At 40.3% G+C, this 23,667-nt stretch overlaps 1 protein-coding gene across 2 annotated transcripts in view; it reads left to right on the plus strand.

The window, feature by feature from the left end:
• Positions 1-23,452, plus strand: part of chrm3a (cholinergic receptor, muscarinic 3a) — a 62,836-nt gene extending 39,384 nt beyond the window's left edge. For both annotated transcript variants that reach the window (XM_028423231.1, XM_028423232.1), the window contains exon 3: positions 19,747-23,452. In XM_028423231.1, coding sequence (XP_028279032.1) covers positions 19,760-21,721 — 1,962 coding nt within the window. In that variant the 5' untranslated portion in view covers positions 19,747-19,759 and the 3' untranslated portion in view covers positions 21,722-23,452. The remainder of the gene's footprint in view (positions 1-19,746) is intronic.
• The last annotated feature ends 215 nt before the right edge of the window (positions 23,453-23,667 follow it).

Below are 23,667 nucleotides of genomic sequence, written 5' to 3' on the forward strand. Positions count from 1 at the left end.
TGTCACCCTCAGCTATACAGTTTTAAATCACCTCTTTCCCTAAAGATGATTTTTCTATGATGATAGGGTAGTTTCGTACTGACAACATGCCTCTTGGCAAACACAGTAGTGCTGAATTGTCTCCTTCCGAACGGTGCCTTTTCACATTTTTACAGCTTGGCTATCCATCACACATGCTGTGTTTGTCTGTCTCCAGGCTAGGGGTGATTTATTATCCCACTGAAAATTACTGTTCTGATGTTGTCGTTTGGTTAAAAAGAAAACACCCTCACTCTGGAATTCCGGGAAGAGAAATAGAACACCCTCATTTTTTTTTCCATTTTTTACAGATCTAGGCATACTTAACAATGATTGCTCTTTCATGTATGAAAGAGAACATAGTGCAATTTCCCTTTTTCCTAATTTTATTCATTAACCGCATGTAGTTTGCTAAAAACCTTGAATTGCATCCAAATTGCATCATCTTGAAGGCGGCATCAGATTAGATTTGACTGTTTCCTTTAATCCCACTTCTATACTTATCTTCACACATTCAGTATTAACATTAGCATCTATTGGCAGATGGATATTGACAGGTCTTGCTGACTAACTTAATCTGCCTCAATTACGGGAAGGTTACAGGAGGTTAAAATGTTGTTCAGGAATAAAAAGAAGTAGCTAGAAGAATACGTTTAAATCATTCATTACTACTTCATGCTTCTACTCCAGATTTAATGAGAACCTTCTGCTCCATTAAATATTATTTCACAACTTTTAGTTAGTTTACAATGAATTTTTGACACAGTGAATAAATAACTTTTTAAAGTATAAACCCTTATTGAGTATAAAAATGTTTTTTTTACTTCTTACATGGTTTTACTACTCTAATGAGCACCTGACAATCCTCAGGCTCACTCTCTCTATATATCACAGTATAAATAATAAGTGTTACATGCATAATGTCTGTGTGTTTATAAGTATTTGTTGATCAGTACAAGACACCCTGTACTAATGAAGTCATATTTTGTATTTAGTGACAATTAGCAAATGTCACATGGTGAGCCTAAAAAACACGACACATTCTGTGACATTAAAAGTTTGCTAAAGGTTATGCTATCTTAGTCTTTTTAATAATGTGATGTTTTCACCACATCAGTCAAGAAAAGCACCTACTGGTGCAATACTTATCAGTTAATTACCTTGATTAACTTTGGTGAAGACACTACATCTGATTTTGGCATTTAAGGTTTGGCAGTTCATCTGACTAAATCTTGAGGCAAGCTGTGACTTTTCTCTGTGTGTGTGTGTGTGATAAATGCAGGAAAGAAGTATTAAAAAAGATGAGTAGTGTTATTTAGTTACGTGTGTGGCATTTATTTCATTTTTGTTTGTTTACTTGTGGCATCAAAAATGTTCTGACTCAGCTGTGTATTGGAAGTGTTTTGAGGTTGTGGGTCAGTTTGGTGCAGAAACAGTTCATATTTAAATTAGATTTTAGCCACATTTAATCATAAAGTGAAAAGATAAACAACAGTTTAGCCCAGTACCTGTGTGCAGTTGGAGTAATTGCAGTGTTGGTCCAGAGTGTCAGACCTAATAGTTTCAAGAGAATCAATTTTGAGTCCTGAGTGAGACTCCTGAGTGAAAACCTTGTCAGTTAGTGGATCCTCCTTCAGTCAGGCTCACTGACTTCTCCCTTACCCAACAGTGGGTGATGAGGTCGAAAGAAGCTCCATCATCCATGACAAAATGAGAAAACAAGCAACATGATTTGATTGATCAGCCAAACACGATGATGATGAGTGTGAGTAAACACTGGAACTCCGGTCCACTGAGTGTCTGACTTTCCCTTTGCTTTAATTTTCTGTTGGGGTCAGTGGAAGTTAATTAATTTCCCATCACATGATTTTATCACTGCTCCACAGACCCTGTCAGGTGCAGATATTACTTTTCCAACTTCAAATGGCTTCTAGTTTAATTCATCTGTATAGCAAAGCAGTGTATAATTACAGAGCAGTGGCAGAAGAGATATTAAAATAAGTGAGTCTGATGAAGTAGGGCTACAGTGACTTTGAAGCCATAACCATGAAGTGACCTTCTATGTATTAAATAAAGTTCCATCATTCATTATCAAGACAGGGATTATTATTTATACAAACTAAACAGGCGTGCTGAGTGACACTTGGACACTGAGGTTGTCCTTCGCAGCGTAAGAAGCACAAAATAAATACTTCATTCCTGAAAACAGTGAATGTGGAGATGTTGAGCAATGTTTACTGTGTGCACAAATACCATTTAAAATCACTCGTCACTGACAAAACAAACACTGTGCAGACGGCCTGTGATAATGGAGGAGGTGAGGGAGAGCTTCTTTACAGGGAATGCTTTAAAAATGTAATGAGATGGGCCGACTGACTATATCTGAAGCACAGACCTGATCAAAGCAGCCCACTATAGCCACTCTCATTCTTCAGTTAAATCTCATCCAGCCTCATCCTTCCTCTATTTAAACCTCCTGTAAGACCAGTGACACCACTGCACAAATCTCTCCACCCGCTGAAGGCAGCAGAGATGGAGTGTCAGGCTCAGAGAGACAGGAAGAGGGTGTTTGAGGGACAGGATGGAGAAAATCTACAAGGATTAAATAAACTATGTGCAACGTCTGTGTAAAAGAAGTCTGCCCTCTTACTGCACAACTATCTGTAATTAGTGAGACATGTTAATATTTTAAGAGCTAAAACACACAAGCAAAAATAATGAGATGAGATTTTTAAGGTGCTCTGTTGAGACCCTGAACAGTAGGTCCATGGTTGAAGCTCAGTAGGAACAAGACTGTAACAACAGATGTGAAACCTCCATTCACACTTCAGCCATAAAGTAAATATGAATGTTGTATTTGGAATATTTGGCTACATGTGCAGGTTAAATTAAACATAAAGGATAAACAAAGAGAAAGAGGAAGTAAAAGTCTGGTTGCTTTAATAATGCAGAGCCAGACTGATCCTTTTTTTTCTCTCACTGTATTATTATATAGTCCCTCACTGACATCATCTACCTGCACTCTCCCTCCCCAGAGCAGGGCCATTATTGCATTATGACAGTACACAACCTTAAAGTCAAACTGAACAATCTGCGGGGACAAACGCTGGCTGTGACTCTGTCATTATAACTTCTCGATCTTAAAATGTGTAAAATGTGTTTGTGAATGTGTTGGAAAGTTTTCGAGGTTTTTTAGGAAAACGACGGTATTAAAGTTTAAGTCACCCAAACCGACTCTTCTTCTGAAGTGGATGTTCTCATTAAATCTGGCAGACATCGCTGCCTACATTTGCATCCTAATGAGGGGAGTCTGATTTCGCTGATATTGGCATAACTTCATGAAAAAATAATTAAATATAATAAATACAAATGTAGCACTAAATCTGGAGGCAAGTGTGTATATGTAGAAACATTACCTAATTAATGAATGATTTCAAGTAATGGGATCATTAGTGCTGCTGCGCTACTGTACTTGTATTATAATGATAATGTTTATAATGGTAAGTCATTTAAATTTAATTTTATAGTATACTTTTGCCTAAATTTTGCTAAATGTGAATGTGCAGAAAAGAAAATAATAATAATAATAACAAAACAAAAAATGTCCCATCACATTCCACTCGCAGGGAAACATCATTGCAGTAGCAGCCAGTCTTAATTAAAGTTTAAGTGGCATCAAGTTAGGCCATGCTCTGCAACACACGAAACATCATTTTCCTCTATTAATTTCTGAGTCAGTCCATAAGGTCTGCAAACACAGATGGCTGACACAGCACAAGACTACCTGAAGGCTACACTAGCTGTGTTGGATGACCTCTAATTATATTAGCATCCTTTGAGTCCAGCAGACCCCCCCCCCCCCCCCCCCCCCCCCCCCGAGTGTGTTCATTTTTTAGCCGTAACTTCCACATCAGCTGTAATGTATGTTGCCCATCGGCTAATATAATGGCTGTTTGATGGACGAGCCCTCATCCTCTGGGGGCCGAAGATTCTTTTATAGTTTTACACATTATTAAGGAAGTGCTTCAAGAGCTGAAACACACTGTGCCTCACACGCTGGGAGTGACTTCTGCACCAAAAATGGGTTCATTTATCTAATTATTGTAGGGTGCATAACATGAGGATCCAGCGACGTTTCATCCCTGAGGCAGAAATGTGCAGGGTAAAAACCACGCACTTGTCAAAAACTAACAATTTATTTTGTTTTTCAAGGGAAATGCAACAAATTAAAAACAAAACTTAAACACAGGCGAAAACAAAATAGCTCACAGTGTCAGGTGGAGCCAAACCCCAGACTGCACCCCCTCCATCCCCAACCTGCCTCTTAACACAGACATTTTCAGTTGTGTGTACTGTGATCTGATGACATCGACGTGACCATGTGTGGTATCAGATGGATATATTTTCCAACAAAGGACGTGTCTGTGAATCTGTGAGGAGATTGTGATGACGGCCTACATCATGAAACTGTTCTTGTCACATTAAATTGCTTCATTTAAGAATAATGGGGTCAGATGAGTAGAAACATTAAAGAACATAACGTAATGATCACCCATTCAAATCTGGCTGGATTTTTATATGGAATATGAATTAATTTGTGTTCTTCACAGTCACATGCTTTACTGTAATAAGTACTTGAATCTCTGTGGACAGCTTCTATTTATTTATTATAGTTTTTAGGGAGCCAGTTTGTGCTAAGTTTGGTCATGTTGCTCTCTTAGCATACTTATCACCATCTGCACAATGCCCACAGTAAGGTCACTGCCTTTTCTGTGTCGAAAAGAAGCACTCTACCGTGATGATAATTACATATTTAAAGTGTTACATGTCGAAACCCCAACAAATGGAGAGAACAAGGCGTTCATATTAGGTCTAATAATAATGATAATAGGCAAGTGAAGGGAGAGATGTGAGAAAGTGTAAATAACAGTGTTATTGTCGTTTCACACCAGCCTACATTTCTTTTGTTGTCCACCGAGGCAACCTGTCATCAGTCTTTACTGCACACAGCCTGTTCTGCTGCGTTAATGTTAGAACACTGAATTAAGAAGGTGGTAGTGATACTGTATGTTAAATCCATTATGACTACAAACACTCCTAAAGTTCATCCACTTCACACTAAAATTAAATTGTATTGGTTGATAAAAAGTTATATGTATGTTGGCAGTGCCCGGATGTGATTAGTTGTTGGTTCGCTCTGCACTCTGTGAGGATCAGGGGAGGATGGTTTATTCGATGCGGGCAAACATGTAGCTGCTATCACTGTTGTCATCAGCAGCTGCTTGTCTAAGACTTGGTTTTTGGTGGTGCAAGTGATGATGGATGCAGGCTCATGTAGGCAGAGCTTTTTTAATGCGGTCATAAGTTTACTATCCATGCTCCACCAATGGAGGTTCGGTGTATCAAAATAACGCATTTGATGCTCAGCAGAGAGAGAGAGAGAGCGTGTGTGTAGCATCTGTAGGGTTAATGATGAGTTCCACCAAGAGTACAGGTGGAAACCAGTGTATACTTTTTATTGTGGATTTGGAGGGCTTCAGCCAACATGTACAGCGCATTTCTAAAATACCCTCATTCTGTCCACCCCCAGAGAGGGTGAGAACAATTTTTAAACAGTACTCATTAAATGTCCACAGTGCTGACAGACACAGGAGGCCAAATATGGTATTTTTATTGGTAAGGGTACATTAACCGGCTCCAGATTTAACACTGGAAAATGAATCAGCCTGTCTACTGGATATAAGTATTGTCTAGTGTGCTTAATGGCAAGAATGAAAAATGTTTAATTTCATTGTAACAGTAGAAAGATGGGCCCTAATTAGAGCAAAGTCATGCCAACATACTTTCAAACGTTCTCACCAAAATTGTTATTATATTTAAGACAAACACATGGAGAAAATGAAGCTGAACATTTTTAAAAGCAAAGATTAAAAAGATGGACATTTACTGGCTGTAAAAGAGCTCTTACAGTGAAAGTCTGGTCAGTTTCAGTTTAAAGTATAAAAAAAAAATCACTGCTCAAGCGAGACAGAGGTCATGTGGTCAATGATGTAACTTGAGTACAAGTCTAATGTAGCTTTACAAAAGTGTTAGATCTTAATCAATTAAAAAAAAATAATGTGGAAGGGAAGCTTTTGTTATTTTGTGTGGTCATGCCTCTGGGCTCCAACAGTAACCCAAGCATGATGAAACAAAGGCATGGATTATGTTTTTCCAGATCAGGAGACAAGAGCGTCAGCTGTGTTAGGGAGAAATAAAAAGCAGCACTAATTCCGTGTGCTTTGGATTCTTATTGTATTGTTTGTTTACAGAGAGGGTTGCTCTCGATATGTGACGCACGAAAAGGCTAAGGCATTGTGTCACATTAGACAAACAAGTCAGCAGGCCTGTGCATCCATTAAAATGACAGCTCCCGGATGTGGATTTGTCATGAAATTCCTGGTTCAAACTCTTTGTGTGCCCCTTAAATCCCAGAAAGGAAAAGTACTGCTCGCTAAATCACTTTTATTGATCCTAAAATAAAAGGAGAGCAGAATGAAACAAGCGGTTTGATGGTTGTTTGGGGTTTTAAACTTCTACAAGAGCAAGGGACGTGTGAAATTCTTAACCTCTTCTGATTCTGACAATTGCAGTTACTCCCTTTGTTGCTACGTGTGAAACAGAAAAAAGGACATACGTGGGATTTTTGTTTGTGAGTACAAACCATTTCACCATTTTGGGACTTGAAAGAAGAATAGATCAAATAAGTTAATGAACCATTGCGTTGTGAACTCCTCGCCATGTGAGCCTAACATGTGAACTCATCAGCTGATCACATTCAATGACTCTAAAAAGAGATTGTCTGCTCACGCTGTTAGACACTTATTCACCCATTCAGCTCACATGAGGGACTTTACCTCGGTATGATAGGAATTCACCAGAAATCCAGTGAACACCTTCACAAAATATGTGAATTAAAATAGTTGTAGAAATCATGTAATTCCCCCAGATTAATGACGGCAGCTCATATGGACTCATCAACAATTTGATCTTTACATGTTGGCTCAGTATTTGTCCACAGAGCTCAGTGACCTGCTCCTAAAAAGCAGGTCATGCCTTTTCCATTACATCAGTGTTCGTTCATATTGACTGCAGTAATGATAATCAACCAGTAAAAGGTCATCATTCACTAAATAATTCATGGAGAGGCTTATATGAAGGCCTAATCTGAGACAACTGAGTGCTATACTGAGTCAGCATAGGTTAAGGTCACCCTGGGAGAAAATAGAAAGGGGGGATAGTGGAATAATATTCAGGCCAATGAAGGATTTTCCTTTCTGCTGAATCTTTCTGCTTCCCATGGCTTCTCTCTGTGTACCCCTATCTGCCTTTTTCTCTCAGTTACGACTCCATTGAAATGCAGGAGATAAAGCCTTTAGCCAATCGGAAGAAATTCTGAGCAGACGATGAGATAAAGCAAGTGACTGAAGGGATTTCCTGATTGGTATGATTAAAGCTTTAACTTTTGCATTGTTGTCCTCAGAAACGGACAGAGACACTTGAGCGGTTATGGTGTTTATCTTCATCACTGGCTAATATACTGACTCTCAGTACTGTTTAGATAACTTGAAGGGTCTCTTCCTTTGGTGTTGACATCTGAAACGACAGAGACTCGCAAGAGCCTGCAGGGGTGAGAGAAATAGTCCAGTTGATTAAAAAAAGAAAGGAAGAGGTAGTTCAAAGCAGAAGCAACTTTATTGTTGGAATTGTGGCACAAAAGGAGGTGTTATTTTCTGACAGCAGGCACCCCATGTGTGATTTCGCTCTCACTAATTTAATGGAATTTCAATACAGGAAGTCAGCACAGTTACTGGTGTGTTTTTTATAGCTTTTTAGTGCTTATGATGAGTCCAACAAGCTGTTGCAAGTTTTGAATTACTCAACAATGCAGATGTAATGTGTTTATGACTAAAGTGGCTCATTTTTGGGACACCGCAGTCTTCACCATCACCATGTCTGACTAATGCAAAGCAGGGGTGCTCAACAGGATAGGGAGGAAGCTTGTAATCTGAGACAGCGCCCAGCTGTCACTCGAATTATTACACAAGTTAAATATAGATCAGATGGACAACTTATATAAAAACTCACAGTGAAAATATCTATGGAGACACATTTTAGCACCGAGGGGTCTTTGGGCATGTTGGCTATAGCCACAGAGGTTAGCATATGAATGAATTTGCCAACCTCACAACCAAACACAGCACTTTTAGAGCATTGTGTGGCTTTATTGATTTCCCGAACATCAACAAACCACACCTTAAGCAGTAAATCAATAGCAGGTGAATATTAGACCCACCACAGCTACAGTGTAATTTTATTGTAGATTCCCCTCAAGCCAGAAAAGTGTTTTTATGGCTTCATCACCCACATAATGCTGTGATCTGTGTTGTCTCTTGCAGCAAAGGCTCTCACTCGTATTATCTATGTTGTAAGTGCAATAGGAGTCAAAGAGTCTTTTTCCACTCAGCATGTCTCCACACTGTATCAGAAGCTTATGAGGATCTCATCACTCTCCATCCTCATAATGTTCCTGTCAGTGTGCCGGATGGGAACTATTATATCCCACAGATCATCATTCACTTGATGCAGGGGCCCCCACAAACACTGGCAGTTTTATTATGCAAGATATTAGTTCATTTATGTATTAGCACAGTGGTTTACCTCGTTATGATAATTTCACAATGTGTCTCATGCGCTTTGTAGTAAGGCAATAAGTAATAAGTAAGGCAGTAAGAAGACAAGTAGCTCTTGTCAAAGAGATTGCACTGCTAACATTTATTTTACAGCAGGCCGTGCCAGGTTTTGATCTCTGGCTTCTTCTCATATTAGCTCCATTGTAACCCACTCCATGTAAAGCCTTAGGTTATGAATGGACTCTTATTCATGTCTCCCTCCTGTGTTGGATGTTTTCTGACAGACCAATAACAGCAAGCCTCAGTGGCAGAAAGCCAGTTGTCAGTGTGGCTGATCCATCACTTGCCTGTCGCCATTAGCATTCATGGTTCATTAGCCTGCAAGCATCCAATATAAAATGTAATTGCAGGCTATAAACCTTGCTGTGGCTTTTGACCACTGACATCTACTGAACATGTTTCAAAAGGTGCCTATATTCTATACTCTATACACTTCTATACCTGAACTGCATCATACATCTCAAAAAACCTTTGTCTATTGTGTCTAACACACATTTATATAACACAGTTTGTTTGCCATGACTTCTGATTGAACTTTTTTTTCCTTTTTAGAGTTGTGCAATTTAAGTTTATTCAGCTAAAGTAGAAACCAACACAACTATTAAGAAACTTTATGTTACAGCATAATAGCATTGTATAGCATAAATGGAAAATGAGAACACAATCAAACAAACGAATCAGAAATATTTCACTTTGTCATTTGTTTATTCAGAAAAATGATCCATTATTACATATGTGTGAGCGGTGAAAATATGTGAAGCTCATGGATTAGCAGTTGTTTTCAGTCAATGAAAGTTGTCATTAGTTTTACTTAAACAACAGTGTTCTGTCAAAGTCTGAACTTCACAACATGTGAAGTGGATAATGTTGTAATGAAAGGACATTTCTGAGGACCTCATAAAAACAGTTATTTTTGCTGATCAAGCCGGAAAAGGTTACACAACCATCTCTAAGGAGTTTGGATTCCACAAACCCACAGACAGGCGGCTAATGACTTCCCTCACATTGGCTGATGTTAATGTTCATGAATCTACCATCAGGAGAACACTGAACATGGTGTGCATGTCAGAGCTGCAAGGAGAAAGTCACTGCTGCCTGTCTGAAGAATGGGCTAAAATTCCTCCAAACCATTGTGGATGACTGATCAGCTAACAAAAACATTTACTTTTGTTACCTAACAGAACATATTATTAACTACATGTGAGGGCACATATTCTAATTTCCCCCCAGGGATTGATAAAGTTAATCCTAATCTTAATCTTCTGTTTTCTGTAGTCAAATACACGTTACAAGTAACCCTACTAAAACTATGTGTGTGTGCGCTTGTTAAACAGCAGCAGTGCTCTCAAAACTGACCAAGAACTTCAGCTTTTTTTAGTTTTTATCTTCCAGACTCTCCTTTGCTTTGCTTTTCTTCATGTTTAAGAATTAGTCTCTAAAGCCTCAGGATCAGCTCAAATTTTTCACTTAATTTAAAACATTTTGAACTCACAGAGATATGGGTGCTCGCACTGCCTGGAGTGGATTTGCATCTGTTTGTGTCCACTCATATTTTAGGATTGACTTTATATAGAATCCCATTATAGTCTATAACTCAATTTGCCTTTCACACACACACTCACTTAAAATGGCTGCTTCTGTCTTCTTGTCCTTCGTCATCATTTCTGTTTAGCCTCAGAAAAGCATTGCAGCCAACTGTAACTTCAGCATGTAGTAATTTAATTATTGCTTCAGAATACAACTTTCATTTAAACTAAATATGAAATAGATACACAGAAAAGGTCAAAGACACTGCAATTAATAATACAACAGATACAAATCCAAATATGAAACCTGGTTGACAGGCCATTAATTATTGACAAAAAGAAAGTGAGATGCAATCAGTTCATGTAAACTGAGTCCAGCTCAGCGAGTACACAGCAAATATTATGATACTCTACACTATTTCCACAGCTCAGAATGTAGTAACACATACATAGTGACATTCTGTTTATCTGCACGTCCTTCCCAGTTTTTAGTCTGGTGTGTGCATGCATGTATAAAACAACCATATGTGCAAGCCCACACATGAAGCCTCTTTGCATTTGTGCTTCAGCAGGTGTCTCCCCGGATCTACATGTTGGGTTCAGGTTCATCTGCTGCTGGTTAACACAGAACAGGTTTTTGATACTGAGAGAGACAGATGAGACCACTGTGACTTCCCCTGAGAATTTAAGGAATCAAATTTAAAAGCTATTCTAGGCACCAGTGCCAGGTACAGTCACGTCACCTGGCTTGACATTATTGGATGAAATAAGATACGCCCACTGCCAAGTTTAAGCGTCTGTGTGTGTGTGTGTGGGGAGGGGTGAGGCGACTGGGTCGGCATTGTTTGAGTGAACGAGGCAGAGAGGGCAGACAGACACATGAGATAGAATGTGTGTGTGTGTGTGTGTGTGTGTGTGTGTGTGTGTGTGTGTGTGTGTGTGTGTGTGTGTGTGTGTGTGTCTGTGCACATCCCTGTGAGTGTTCATGTTTGTAATACGTTTAGTGCTTTGTTAACTCTCTATGTAAGCCTGTCTGCATCCGCCCGGAGAAGTGTTTGGACTGTATTATAACCAGTCCTGTCAGCAGCAACTCTCTTTGTTGCGATACAGCACTTGGATCTTTTTCAGGACTTCCCTTTAATCACCTTGTTGACTCACAGCCGTGTCAAGTGTTTGAGCTTTGGCAACTGACAGTGTGTGTGTGTGTGTGTTTGCATGCCTGTGAGTGTGTTAGTGGGGGAGAGACGAAGGTGTGCTTTTGTCCCGTATGTCAAGTAAGTATTATGTAAGTAATATCTGCAAAGAACAGAGCACATGCATGTGTGATGCGTAGTGCATAATAACACAGTACAGTGGCATTCATGGTTTCTATCATCTGGCAGGCCTCTGTCCTGAGGTGAGACGTCTGTTTTGTTCTGCTTCTCTCACATAAACACATAATATCCCACTGCGGGATAAGTTATACTCCCCAAGCTGGAGCTGCAACTTCTTACATCGCCTGACACATTCCAAGCCCCCCGACAGTATTCTCTCACTCTCCTATACCCCATGCACAACCCCGCATCTCTGCCTGCAGCGTTTAAGACCCCTCTCCTCCCACTAAAGCATGTTTACATAGAAGAGAGTGTGTGCTTTTTCTCCCTCTGCGTCTCTTTCGAGTGCCTGTTCAATAGGCAGATGGTTGCACTTCCTTTTAAGGATTGATTGCAATAGCCTATTAGTTACATGTGTATAGCATCTGTGTAGGGTTATATTAAAAGTTCAGACAAAGGGTCAGGCCTGGAATTAGCCTTACACGAAATGACATTGTTTCTCAAAGTGTTGTATTTTATAGTTTGGATTGTAGCAATTGTTAGGAACTAGCTGTCACTGTGGCAAATTTTATACCCAGACCATTATTTTTCTCCACTCTGACATCCACCATAAAACTCAAACTAATTTCAGTGACAGTAACTTTATCTTTGTTTTAGAAACACACCAAAGATATGCTTTGGACCTCATCCAGATCTAGATTTATTGTGCGAATGAAAGAAAGGTTAACTTTCAGTGTTCACCGTGCCGTCATCCTGAAGTGGCTGCAGCCTTTTGGTTTGACATATTCCTGAGCCCATTCTTCCACTGTCTCTATTTTGCCTCTCTATTTTTCTTCCTGTCTCTGCCTTTCACATACACACATACTACACAGGCATGTCTAAGTGTCTAAGAGTGCCATGTCTAAAGAGTTCCAGCAGCTTGTTACTGAGGCTGTCAAAAAGCACAGAGACCCACCACAGAGGTGAGGATGTGTGTGAAATCCCATGAGCCTCTACCTCAGGTCAGAAGCAATACAACATCCTGCTTCTCTTTCCACATGGAGATTTTTCTCTTTAAAAGCCCACTGTAATGCAACAGCTGGAGCATAATAATTCATAATATAATTCATAATTAACATATAACATTAAAATCCTACTCTTATTTTTTATGATGTTGCATTAGACAAGTGTCACCACACAGTTGGTTCATCCTATGTGTAATGTTGATATAGTTAGCATAGGACTTCTTGGCCAGTGATCAAGATCTGATCAGTTCATCTTTGCATCTAACATCAAATTTGATGAGGTTCCCTGTAGCAGTTACTGACATATCATGTTTGCATATGATTTACAGACAACCCATAAACCTAACTTCCCATGTCAGCAGGACATTATCATCTGTGAATGCTTTCCAAGGGTTCACATTTCTCACGAGAAAGGATATAGCAGGATGGCAGGACTGAAAAGAAACAGCAGCAGTATGCAGAGTTGTATGATGCTACAAGCTACAACATGAAAATTACATTATGAATCAAAGGGATGTTCAATCATTTTACGCCATTGATAAAAAGGCTTTGAATTTTCATCACATTTAGAACAGACGCAGGCAACACCATGATGCAGTGTTTACCACTGTTGCCTCACTGTTGCCTTTTCTGTGGTTTCCTCACACATTCCACAGATGATGATGCAGGTTAGGCTAGGCTGGGGACTCTAAAATTGATTGTAGGTATGTGTGCCAGCATGAATGGTAGTGTGTCTCTGTGTTATCCCTGTGATGGACTGGCAGTCCATTCAGTGAGTACCCACCTCTCACCCATTGGCAGTTGGTCTGTCCAGGAGCAAGCGAGTTAAGAAAACAGACACATATATAAAGACATAGCTTGTTGAAGCTCATGCTCTTAATATACAACCATCCATCCACTACAGTGTCTTCTGTGTGCCTGTACTGCATTGTAAGAATGTTCAACTACTTCCTGCACTGCACCTAAATATTACCACTGAATGTAAATGATGTTTACATGTTGCATTGATCATCTGAGTCTGGCCTGCAAAGTACTCAGACAGACCTGATAAAAAGCATAGCCCACTTTTGGCTGGATCCCATGCACAACCATCCCTGGCACCCTGCATAACCTCTCACACTGATTATGTGCTCACTTCCTCGCATTGTTATTTTATCAGACTGCGCTTCTGTCAAACTGCAGTCTGTTTATGGCTGGTGGTGCCAGTGTAAGCAGGACACAGACACTGTGCCGCAGTAATCTGGATTGCCGCACAAAAAGGCACCTCAATAAAAACAGATATCCTGGCTGCCCACGGTCATAAAGGAGAATAAACAAGGTTAGGACAGAATAATTATGCTGAGCTGCTTCCTGGTATTAAGGGACTGACAGGAGTTCTTCAATCGTACAGACACTCCTGTTTGTCTGGTTCTCCAGGCCACAAGAGTTTACACTGACCACATTTACATTTTCTGCTTGATGAGAGTGATTGTTAATGTACACATGTGCCTAAAACAATTGTTTCCTTCTCTGGGTTACAAACAGTACAAAGTGTGAATGTGTGTATATAAGATTCAACAGGGCTTTGCTCTGCTACCAGGACACAGACTTTGTGTGTGTGTTTGTATTCAGCTCAATTCAATTTTATTTATATAGCACTTTTTACAATCAGAATTGTTTCAAGAAACCAGAGCCTGAACCCCCTTATGAGCAACAGTGGCAAGGAAACACTCCCATTTAACAGGAAGAAACCTTGAGAAGGACCCAGCTTATAATGGAGAACGTTCCTGCATTGTTATGTTCAGAGTGCTGCAGGTCAGCATGCAGGTCTAGAGGCAGAGAAACCTGCAGAGAGAAAGAGAGAAAATTGGAAGACAGCATACACAGAACACTAGTATGAATCAGGCTGATGAGAAAGAAGGAGAGGTAAGAGGGTAAGAGGGGTTGAGGGGGACAGGGAACTGCTCAGTGGATCGTGTTGTGTGTAGAAGTGACTAAATCATCAGCCTCAGCATCACTCTGAGAGAGGACGCTCCTGATGTTAGCAAGAGACCTGTTTAATATGAGGGATAAACGACATCTTGATCAAAGATAACTCAGAGGTTCCTCAGGAGGCCAAAGTAATGCCGCCCAGAGAGAGAATATAAGTCTAGTTCTGAGATGTTTGGGGCCAAAAATCTAAGTTTTATCAGAGTTTAACAGTTAAAAATTGAAGGTCATCCAGTATTTTGTGTCCTTAAGACATGAGCCTGAACGGCTCTGTTTCTTCAGGCTTCAGGGATAAATACAGCTGGGTATCATCAGCGTAACAAATGCCATGCTTCTGAATGATATTCCCCTAGGGGGAGCATGTAGAGGGGGAACAGGATGGGTCCGAGCACTGAACCCTGTGGAACACCGTGGGTTAACCCTTGTACGTGAGGAGGAGACATAAATGAAGTGAAACTTAAAGACGACAATAACTTGACGCTGATCAGCATACTCAAATTGTCTGTGACCTTCCTCTGTGTTTTGTAATACTAATATTTTTACACTATGGGCAGGTTATCCCGTGCAAAGACCTCACCCTTATTTTTCTGATTTTAACTCTTCTCTGCAGGTTCTCTATCGTTTGCCTCTCAGGAGGAGAAAAGCCTTTAACGTACTGTTTATGATAAGGAACGAACAGTTTGCTGGGACATTTCTTGTCAGTTGGATTTACAGTATAAACGATGTTGCCTTTCACATGCCTCCCATAAATTACTGAGACATATGTGAAGTTGAATGTGTCCCTATGACTCATAGCTCCTGGGAAAAGCACAGAGTACTTACAAAGAGTCTTGACACTTTCTTGATAAATAATGCACATACTTAATATCATGGAATCCTGGAATGTATTTATACCCACACTCCCCCCATTTGATTCAGAGACAGCTGTAGGGATCAACATGTCTGAAATGTAGGCACGATGTTAACAGATGGAGATGTTCCCCAGCCTAAAAGCCACAGGATTTTGTCATTTAACACTGAACAGTTTCGGGTTTAGCATTTTGTTTCCGCATCACCACCGTTCCAGGCAGATTTTGATAAATGAATGAAGATGGTGACATATTGTTTCAATTATTTTCGCTTCTTTTTGTGACACATTTCCTGTCACATCTTCATTTCAAGAGTCAAATACTGTCAGGTAGCACGGAGGGTTGGACCCCGGAGGCAGGAACACATCTTCAGAAATGCCACATTTTCACATGCTGTAAAAACCAACATATGTTAAATGTTGTTAAATTGCTAGCATGAGAAATCCAAGTGTCAGTAGGATGTGATCTGGGGTTGATGGACATGTGTATAAATGCTGCCAAAAGTCTCCAAGTCAAGATGAGCTGGACAAGATGCAAACATTCCAGATTTCGATCTAACCTGCTCTTGTTCTCAGAATTGTTTTCTATGTTTCTGTGCACATGATACTCTGACAGTGTTTTTCTTTGCCAGTGTCATCCTATTAGGTGTTGAGCTGTTGACAGAGAAGCATGGAGATGCACAGTTTGATAAGGGGACACAGTCGCCATCCTTTTATCAGACGCCACCCTCACTTTTGTTCAAAACATGGTGCTCTGACACAACAACACATTTTGTCAGGCTGAAGAACTGTGAACTTCTTTAAGAGTTGACTTAGGAGTATTGCTCACTAAATGCTTGTTCTTGACAGCAGTGAGTACCTGACAGATGGCCTTGTGCTGTTTTCCGAACCTTGCCACAATCTTCTGGCAGCAACCCCATCATCACCAGCTTGTGATAGATTTAGCTCATCCTGTGCAAAGAGCAAGAAAACAAAACTAAAAAAGAGACTGCTGTGATAAGAAGATGAAATCTATTAAGAACACTTTGTATAGTCATAAAATTATGCAGCAAACAAAGAAGAAGACAACTTGTGCTCCATATGACAAATTAATCTCTAAGAAATGCTCAGTAGACAGGGCCTCCCAGCCTATAGACTCTCCCTGATGTAGTCAATGTGTCCTCCAAATTAGCTATGCTGCTTTTTTATGTTTTTTCTTCCAATCCCTTCTTTTTACACAAACTATAGTATTTTCTTTTGTTTGGGGCTGTTCCTTTCTCTAAGTCTAATTTTAGCAAATGTCACTGCAGTTGTAGCTTACATCATCTGTTGTTGTAGCCTTTGCAAATGTAAGAAAACGCCTGCTGGGTCAGAGCACTTCAGTTTTTACTCCCCAGCGAGGCTGCTATGCACAGCAGATGAATCGATAACCCTGTAAAGCAGCACGCTGTTGTGGCACTACTTGCCAGATTGCATTTCACCCTGAAACAAGCACCCTCATTACCTTTTCTCACTCAGTGCCACTTGTATGTATCTTTGAGAAATGAAAGAAGAGATTCTTTCAAGATGAGAGATGATCCAGTGGGCTGCTTTTAAAATAACACATCTTTATAGGAGTAGGTTGGTGTGTTTGTGGTCTGACTCTCTCCTGCAGGATGGTATGATAATGCGGCACCATCCTAGCTGTGGTCATCACAAAATATCTGTGTACACATTCAGCCAGTAGTTCCTTTCTTGTAATGTCAGAAATCTAGAGCTCCTAATTTGATTTGATCTTCAGTTTTAATGATCAACTGCTGAGACTGTAGTAAAAAAATGCACATTACCTAAGCTACTATAAAGCAATGGGAGACTAGATTGTAACAATTATATATGACAAGTTGTATACACACATTGACACTTACTGATTCACTCCTTAATTGTGTGTAAATAATAGGAAAATAAAATGAGCGTCTTTTTAATTACAGGTATGCTCCAGCTCTCTGCAGGATGTGAAAGTGACCAAGAGTCAAATTATAGCAGTTTTAACCTTTAATAAATAGTACTTGTCAACATGATTCAACCTTACTGGACATCATCTTCCCATACCGCACCTCTGCTAAATTAGTTGCCGAAAATAGAAACATGAAGTCACCCAATCATTCAGATGGATCATTGGAACCCAGCTTGGATTGCACTGTCGACCCACACTGGAAGAAATGGCTGCAAAATGTCAGGGAACAAGTTGTGTTGCAACATAGTAAATGAGTATTGATTTCTCTGCGTACCTGAAACTATCACACCTACGTGCCTGGGAGTCGAACCTAAGAAACAGGGTTTAATGTTAACTCTCAGAGAGAGAGAGAGAGAGAGAGAGAAAGCCTGTAATGACTTCACTGTAATAGCAGTTGGTTGTAGAGCTTTAGCCCCACCCAAAGGATGTTGTCATCCATCAGATATAGTTTTTATCTCAAAAGTCTTGATCAGTTCCACGTAAGGGGAAAACAAACAATACAAAAATGAATAAATAATTAAAACAGACTCTCCGTGGTTCAGTTGCAGCCAGTTTCAGCTCTCAGGGGACTGCATGCATGGTAACCATAAACACTGCAATCTTAGGCAACAACAATGCATATTTACTACATGTGTGATTGTGTGACATTTTAAGCTGCATTGCTTAAACATTCCAAATACTGACAATCATGTAACTCTGACATTTGTCCTTTCCCCCCAGCTTTTCTTCTGCAAGCCTTCTCAGTTTGGATTCCCCCAAACAAAACACTAAGCACCTCACTGTGCTTTTGTTTGTTTGAATTTCCCTTCTTTTTTGTAATTTTATTTTTCAAATCCACTCCCTATGTTTACAGCAATTCAAGGTAGCAGTTTAAAAACTGATTTCCCCACTGTTCAGGCCCTTATCTTCACACAAACACATTTTGCCCTCCTAAGCCAATTAAAAGATGTTTTACATTCATTAGTAACACACAGCTGTCTGCCTGTGAATTTGCTTTGTAAAAAGTTTAGACATTGTTTTCTTTAGTGGCTTTTAAGTTTGTTTTGTATCAGAGTTTCTCTTTTGTGTGTTTTTTTTTTTAGTTTTATTTTTCACTTCGATACAGTTCTGCATCAGCCTCTGTATGTTCTTCTCCTTGCTCTAATAACATAAACGGTTTATGTGTGAAATGTAAGAGCCTCTTATCCGTGCATGTGCATGGATGAGGTGATACATGTCTACAGCATGGCCAGCAGGGAGCTTCCTGATAATAGTAGTAGCAGTGTGTGCTCGGTGTCACAAACGGCTGTGAGATGCTTTTGGCTACTGGGGTTCTTTAACAGCTCTGTGGGAGGTCTGAGATTCAGTAAAGGCACAGGTGCAGCACTCAGCTTCAAATACCTTTCCCTGTGAGATGAAATACTGTGGTGTGTTTGTGTGTTTTACACAACGTGGGACTCCGACAGGCTGGACTGGACCGGGTTGGAGAAGGTGTTTTTGCTTGTCTCTGCTGATAGCAGATTGTGGTTTGTTGTCTCACACAGGCTGTTTGTGGCTTTCACAGTAAATGGAAAGCACTGCGTAAAGTGCTGCACTGTCACCACAGCACATTAGAAATGAATGCGGGTCAGGCGGATGTAGATACAGTGAGAGTTACTGTTGAAATAGCAGAAATAAAAATACTCTCAAATCTCTCGTTTGTATAAGTTTTTTTTTTTGTTATGAATGTTTGTGGCATCTCAGACATCTAAATGCAAAACAGTGATTACAAATGATTGCACAGCAAATAGTGAATAGAACACACTGCCTGGTGGTATGTTCTCCAATTATCAAGAACTGCTTTGACAAAAACCAGCAGGATCTTCTCTTTATTTCTTTCATCACGATGCAATCTGATGAACAGATAATAACAGCTAAAGTGATTGGGCTGCCTTTAGCTCTTGCGGTGCTCTTTTCTCTTTGTTTCACTACCAGATTTCACTGCAAAGCTTTCCATCTCTCTTTTTAGAGGGCTTGTGGAACAGCACAAAAAACTCTGGCGACCAATTAACCAGCACAATGGTATTTGATCAAACTGACACCATTTCTTTTTTAGGCAAGAAAAAGTCAGAACAGTCACAGAGGTACATTCTACTTACTTTTTGCAGGTCCAGAGTACTTCTATAAGTTATTTAAAAAAGAAAATCTGTGCATTGTCATTTAATATATGCTCGCAATGCATTTACAGTGCGTGTACAGATGGCTCACAGATTGTAAGATAGGAAAGACTCTTTAGACACCCAGCTTGGTAGAACAGGTTTCTAGCCTCACCTACTGGATGTGAATAGGAATGTCAACCACTCATGTATACTTTCTTTGATTCTCTGTTTTTTTGTCTCTCTCTTTAGAATATGCCAGAACATGAAAATGAGCTCCAACAGCACAGACCCTGGTTTCTTCCTCACTGCCAACACCTCACCACCACCAGTGGCCGGAGCCTACCCACAATCCAATGCTCTCCATCAAGGAGGAACTGGAGGATCCCCCTGGTTGATTTTTCATGTGAATACTTTGGATGATAATTCCACCAGCCAACTCTTAAACCTCACCTCAAAATCTCCTAATGGGAATGGAACCGCAGCTCCTGATCCCTTGGGTGGCCACACCGTGTGGCAGGTCGTCCTCATTGTCCTGCTAACAGGCATGCTGTCACTGGTCACTATCATCGGGAACATTCTGGTCGTGGTATCCTTCAAAGTTAATCGTCAGCTGAAGACAGTCAATAACTATTTCCTGTTGAGCTTGGCTGTGGCTGACCTCATCATAGGGGTCATCTCAATGAACCTCTACACAGCTTATCTTGTGATGGGCTACTGGGCCATGGGTAACTGGGCCTGTGACCTGTGGCTGGCTATAGACTATGTGGCAAGCAATGCATCTGTTATGAACCTGCTAGTTATTAGCTTTGACCGCTATTTTTCAATCACCAGGCCTCTGACATACCGGGCCAAACGGACCACAAAGCGAGCTGGGATCATGATCGGCTTAGCCTGGTTTGTTTCTCTTGTTCTGTGGGCCCCAGCCATCCTGCTATGGCAGTATTTTGAGGGTCAAAGGACAGTTCCTGGAGATCAGTGCTACATTCAGTTTCTCTCAGAGCCCACTATTACCTTTTGCACAGCCATGGCAGCATTCTACTTGCCAGTAACAATAATGAGTGTTCTCTACTGGCGAATTTACAAGGAGACCCAGAACCGTTCGAAAGAGTTAGCCGGTTTGCAGGGTTCAGGTGGACGTGGCGGGACAGGGGGAAGAGGGGGGAATGGCGGGAGTGAAAGAGCCCGCTTTGTCCATCAGACAGGAAGTTCCAGAAGTTGCAACAGCTATGAGCTGACCAGGTTGTCAAAGAGAAAGAGCACTTGTCAGGAGCTGGTTGGCCGCTTCCACTGCTGGCCTGGGGTCCGTTCTTGGAGACCTGGTAGCACCCGACAGGGAGATGGTGATCCAGACCAGAGCAGCAGTGACAGCTGGAACAACAATGACGCTGCTGTCTCTTTGGATCAGTCTGGATCTTCAGATGATGAGGACTGTGGAGGAAGAGAGATGATTTCCCAGAGTCATGCTATTTTCTCCATTGTTCTTAGTCTGCCTGGCATTAAGGCTGCTGTCAACTCCCAGCTCACCTCATGTGAAGATCTGGATGCAGCTTCAGAGGAGGATCCCCTCAGGGGAGCAGAGTATAGCCGAGACAGCCTTTCAACTGTCACCACAAACACCACTGCTGCTCTTACTCCTGATGGAACGAACAGTTCTGAAAATAGCTACCACCAACGCTTCTGCTCACGTAAGATTCAGTCAATGTCTACCATCCAGGCTACATCTAACCAAGAGTCTCTGGATGGTACCATAACAACCAATACCACTGCCACTGACAGTACAACCACCAGCACAGTCTCCAAGTCCCCCTCAGTTCCAATGTCCTTCAAAGAGGCAGCCCTGGCAAAGCGTTTCGCCTCCCGAGCCCGAACTCAGATCACCAAGAGGAAGCGCATGTCCTTAGTGAAGGAGAAGAAGGCAGCTCAAACTCTCAGTGCTATCCTCTTTGCTTTCATCATCACATGGACACCTTACAACATCATGGTGCTAATAAACGCCTTCTGTAAAGTTTGCATCCCAGAGACCCTGTGGGCAGTGGGGTACTGGCTTTGCTACGTCAACAGCACAGTCAACCCCATGTGCTACGCACTGTGCAACAAGACTTTCCGTACGACCTTTAAAATGATACTGTTGTGCCGCTGGGACCAGAAAAAAAGGAGGAAGCAGCAGTTCCAGCAGAGACAGTCAGTGGTCTTCCACAGGAGAATTCCTAGAGAGTCTACGTAAAGGACCGAATGTTTGGATGTTTGGAAATTGATAGATTTAACATAGGAAAAAGGAAAAAAAGAAGCCTCCATGTAGTCGTTTCTGTGGAGTTTCTTCGCCTAGAGATCCTCGACGTGTTTCTCTGCTGTCATATCAAACACAGCGATCCTATGTGGTGGTCTTGCGGTATGTGTTTGTGTCAGTGCATCCATTTAGCAGAGCTGTATCTGTGCGTGAAGATTTGCAGGAGGTGAAATGCAGAGATGAAAGCGTTGCCTCTGTCCTTGAAGAACTCTTCACCATTTCACGCTAGTGCAGCTGAGAGAAAATGAGCTGAGTGGAAAATAATAGAAAAGGGCTTTAAAATGCATTGCAGGAGAAATATTGAAGTGCAATTGATACAAATAGAAAGCGTGTTTTTGTCATGGGGTTGGGGGCTTCTTATCATTTCTATCTGTGGGTAGCTAGGTCTGTAATGTGCAGAGTGGTTTTGCATTTCAAACAAAACAATGTATATGTAATATGTCACTGAAAGCCAAGATAGACTATTTTGTGTTCACCGGCTACTGCATTTACTGATTTGCCCTGCCGTCGTATTGACTGGCATGTGTTTTTATCAGAATTTATTTACTTTGCCTTCCTACATGGATATAGCTTTCCTGTGTCTAATGGATTATAAACAGTTCTTGAATTGTGTCTTTATTTTCAGTCAACAGAGATCCTGTTATCTTTTTCTTTTCTTTCTTTTTTTACTAGATATTCCAGAGATTTTTGAGCCAGTCTGAAAAAGATTCTTTTGACGAACTGAGCTGTGAATATTACGTGTGGCACCACAGTCAGTGAACCGCTGTTGTGTTCAATGTGATTGTTGTGGTTTTTATGGTGGAGAAAAAAATAAGTACATTGGTTGTGTTTTATGTACTTGCAGTTTTATGTCAAAAGTAATGATTATACAATGATGATATTATGTTTGTGTACATTTGGATATTTCTGACTTGATACACAATGATTGACCACACACACACACACACAGAGACGCATTTTAAGATGTGTGTTTTGATTTTACACTATCTTATAAATTTCTACAAAGTGACACAATTCTTTGTAAAAAAGCTCAACAGCTTTGATATAGTAGAGTTATGGCGACATCTAGTGGTGAAAATAAAGACCTGCTATCCAGGCAGTAAACACTACAGTATCAAGATTTTATCATGACAATAAAAAAAATAAAATTTTTATCACTCTGTGCATTATGTACTGAATTAGATGTTGGTTTGAGTTTGATGAATTGGCCCATAGATGTTGCTTTAAATTTATCAGGCATGTGAAAAGAATGACAACAATCACTGAAGGTATTTTAACTTTCTGTCATGAGGTGATTTTTCTCTTTTTTCATATACTTTCTGGGTAAATTTTTTCTTCTTTGAATTTATTATAGAGACCTAAAGCAAATGATTTGTACATAAAGTTGTCTGGGTTTACAGTATCATCAGGTTTTACACAGAAACACCACACACAATGCCAACCACTAAGAATCACAACATAAAAGATGGTGGGTTGCTTTAATTTGTATTTTTAAAATGCACATTAAGTAAATTTTTATCTTCAGCTGATGTTATTTGCAGTATCACCACATAGAATACTGTGCAAAAAAATAAAATGAAAAATATCATACTAAAGATTGGTAATGTATATTAAAAGCAGAAATTTCCCAGACATGCTATCAGTGGACATTTTGTCAGATTTTGACCCAGTGGCTCCCATCTCATGATGCATTCTTCCTCAAGATATGAGTTTTTTCTACTTAAATATTGGGAGTGTAAACAAAATAGTGAACACAAACAAATTTGTTACATTTTCATTGTTTTTCCAATCATACTCATGTTTTAAATCAATAAAAACGAGTTTTTGTCAGATTTCTTTGTGCCACAGGACTATATTGTGTCATTCTTGTGTACTCTTTTATT

Source organism: Parambassis ranga, chromosome 15 (assembly GCF_900634625.1).
Source record: "Parambassis ranga chromosome 15, fParRan2.1, whole genome shotgun sequence".
Lineage (NCBI taxonomy): Eukaryota > Metazoa > Chordata > Actinopteri > Ambassidae > Parambassis > Parambassis ranga.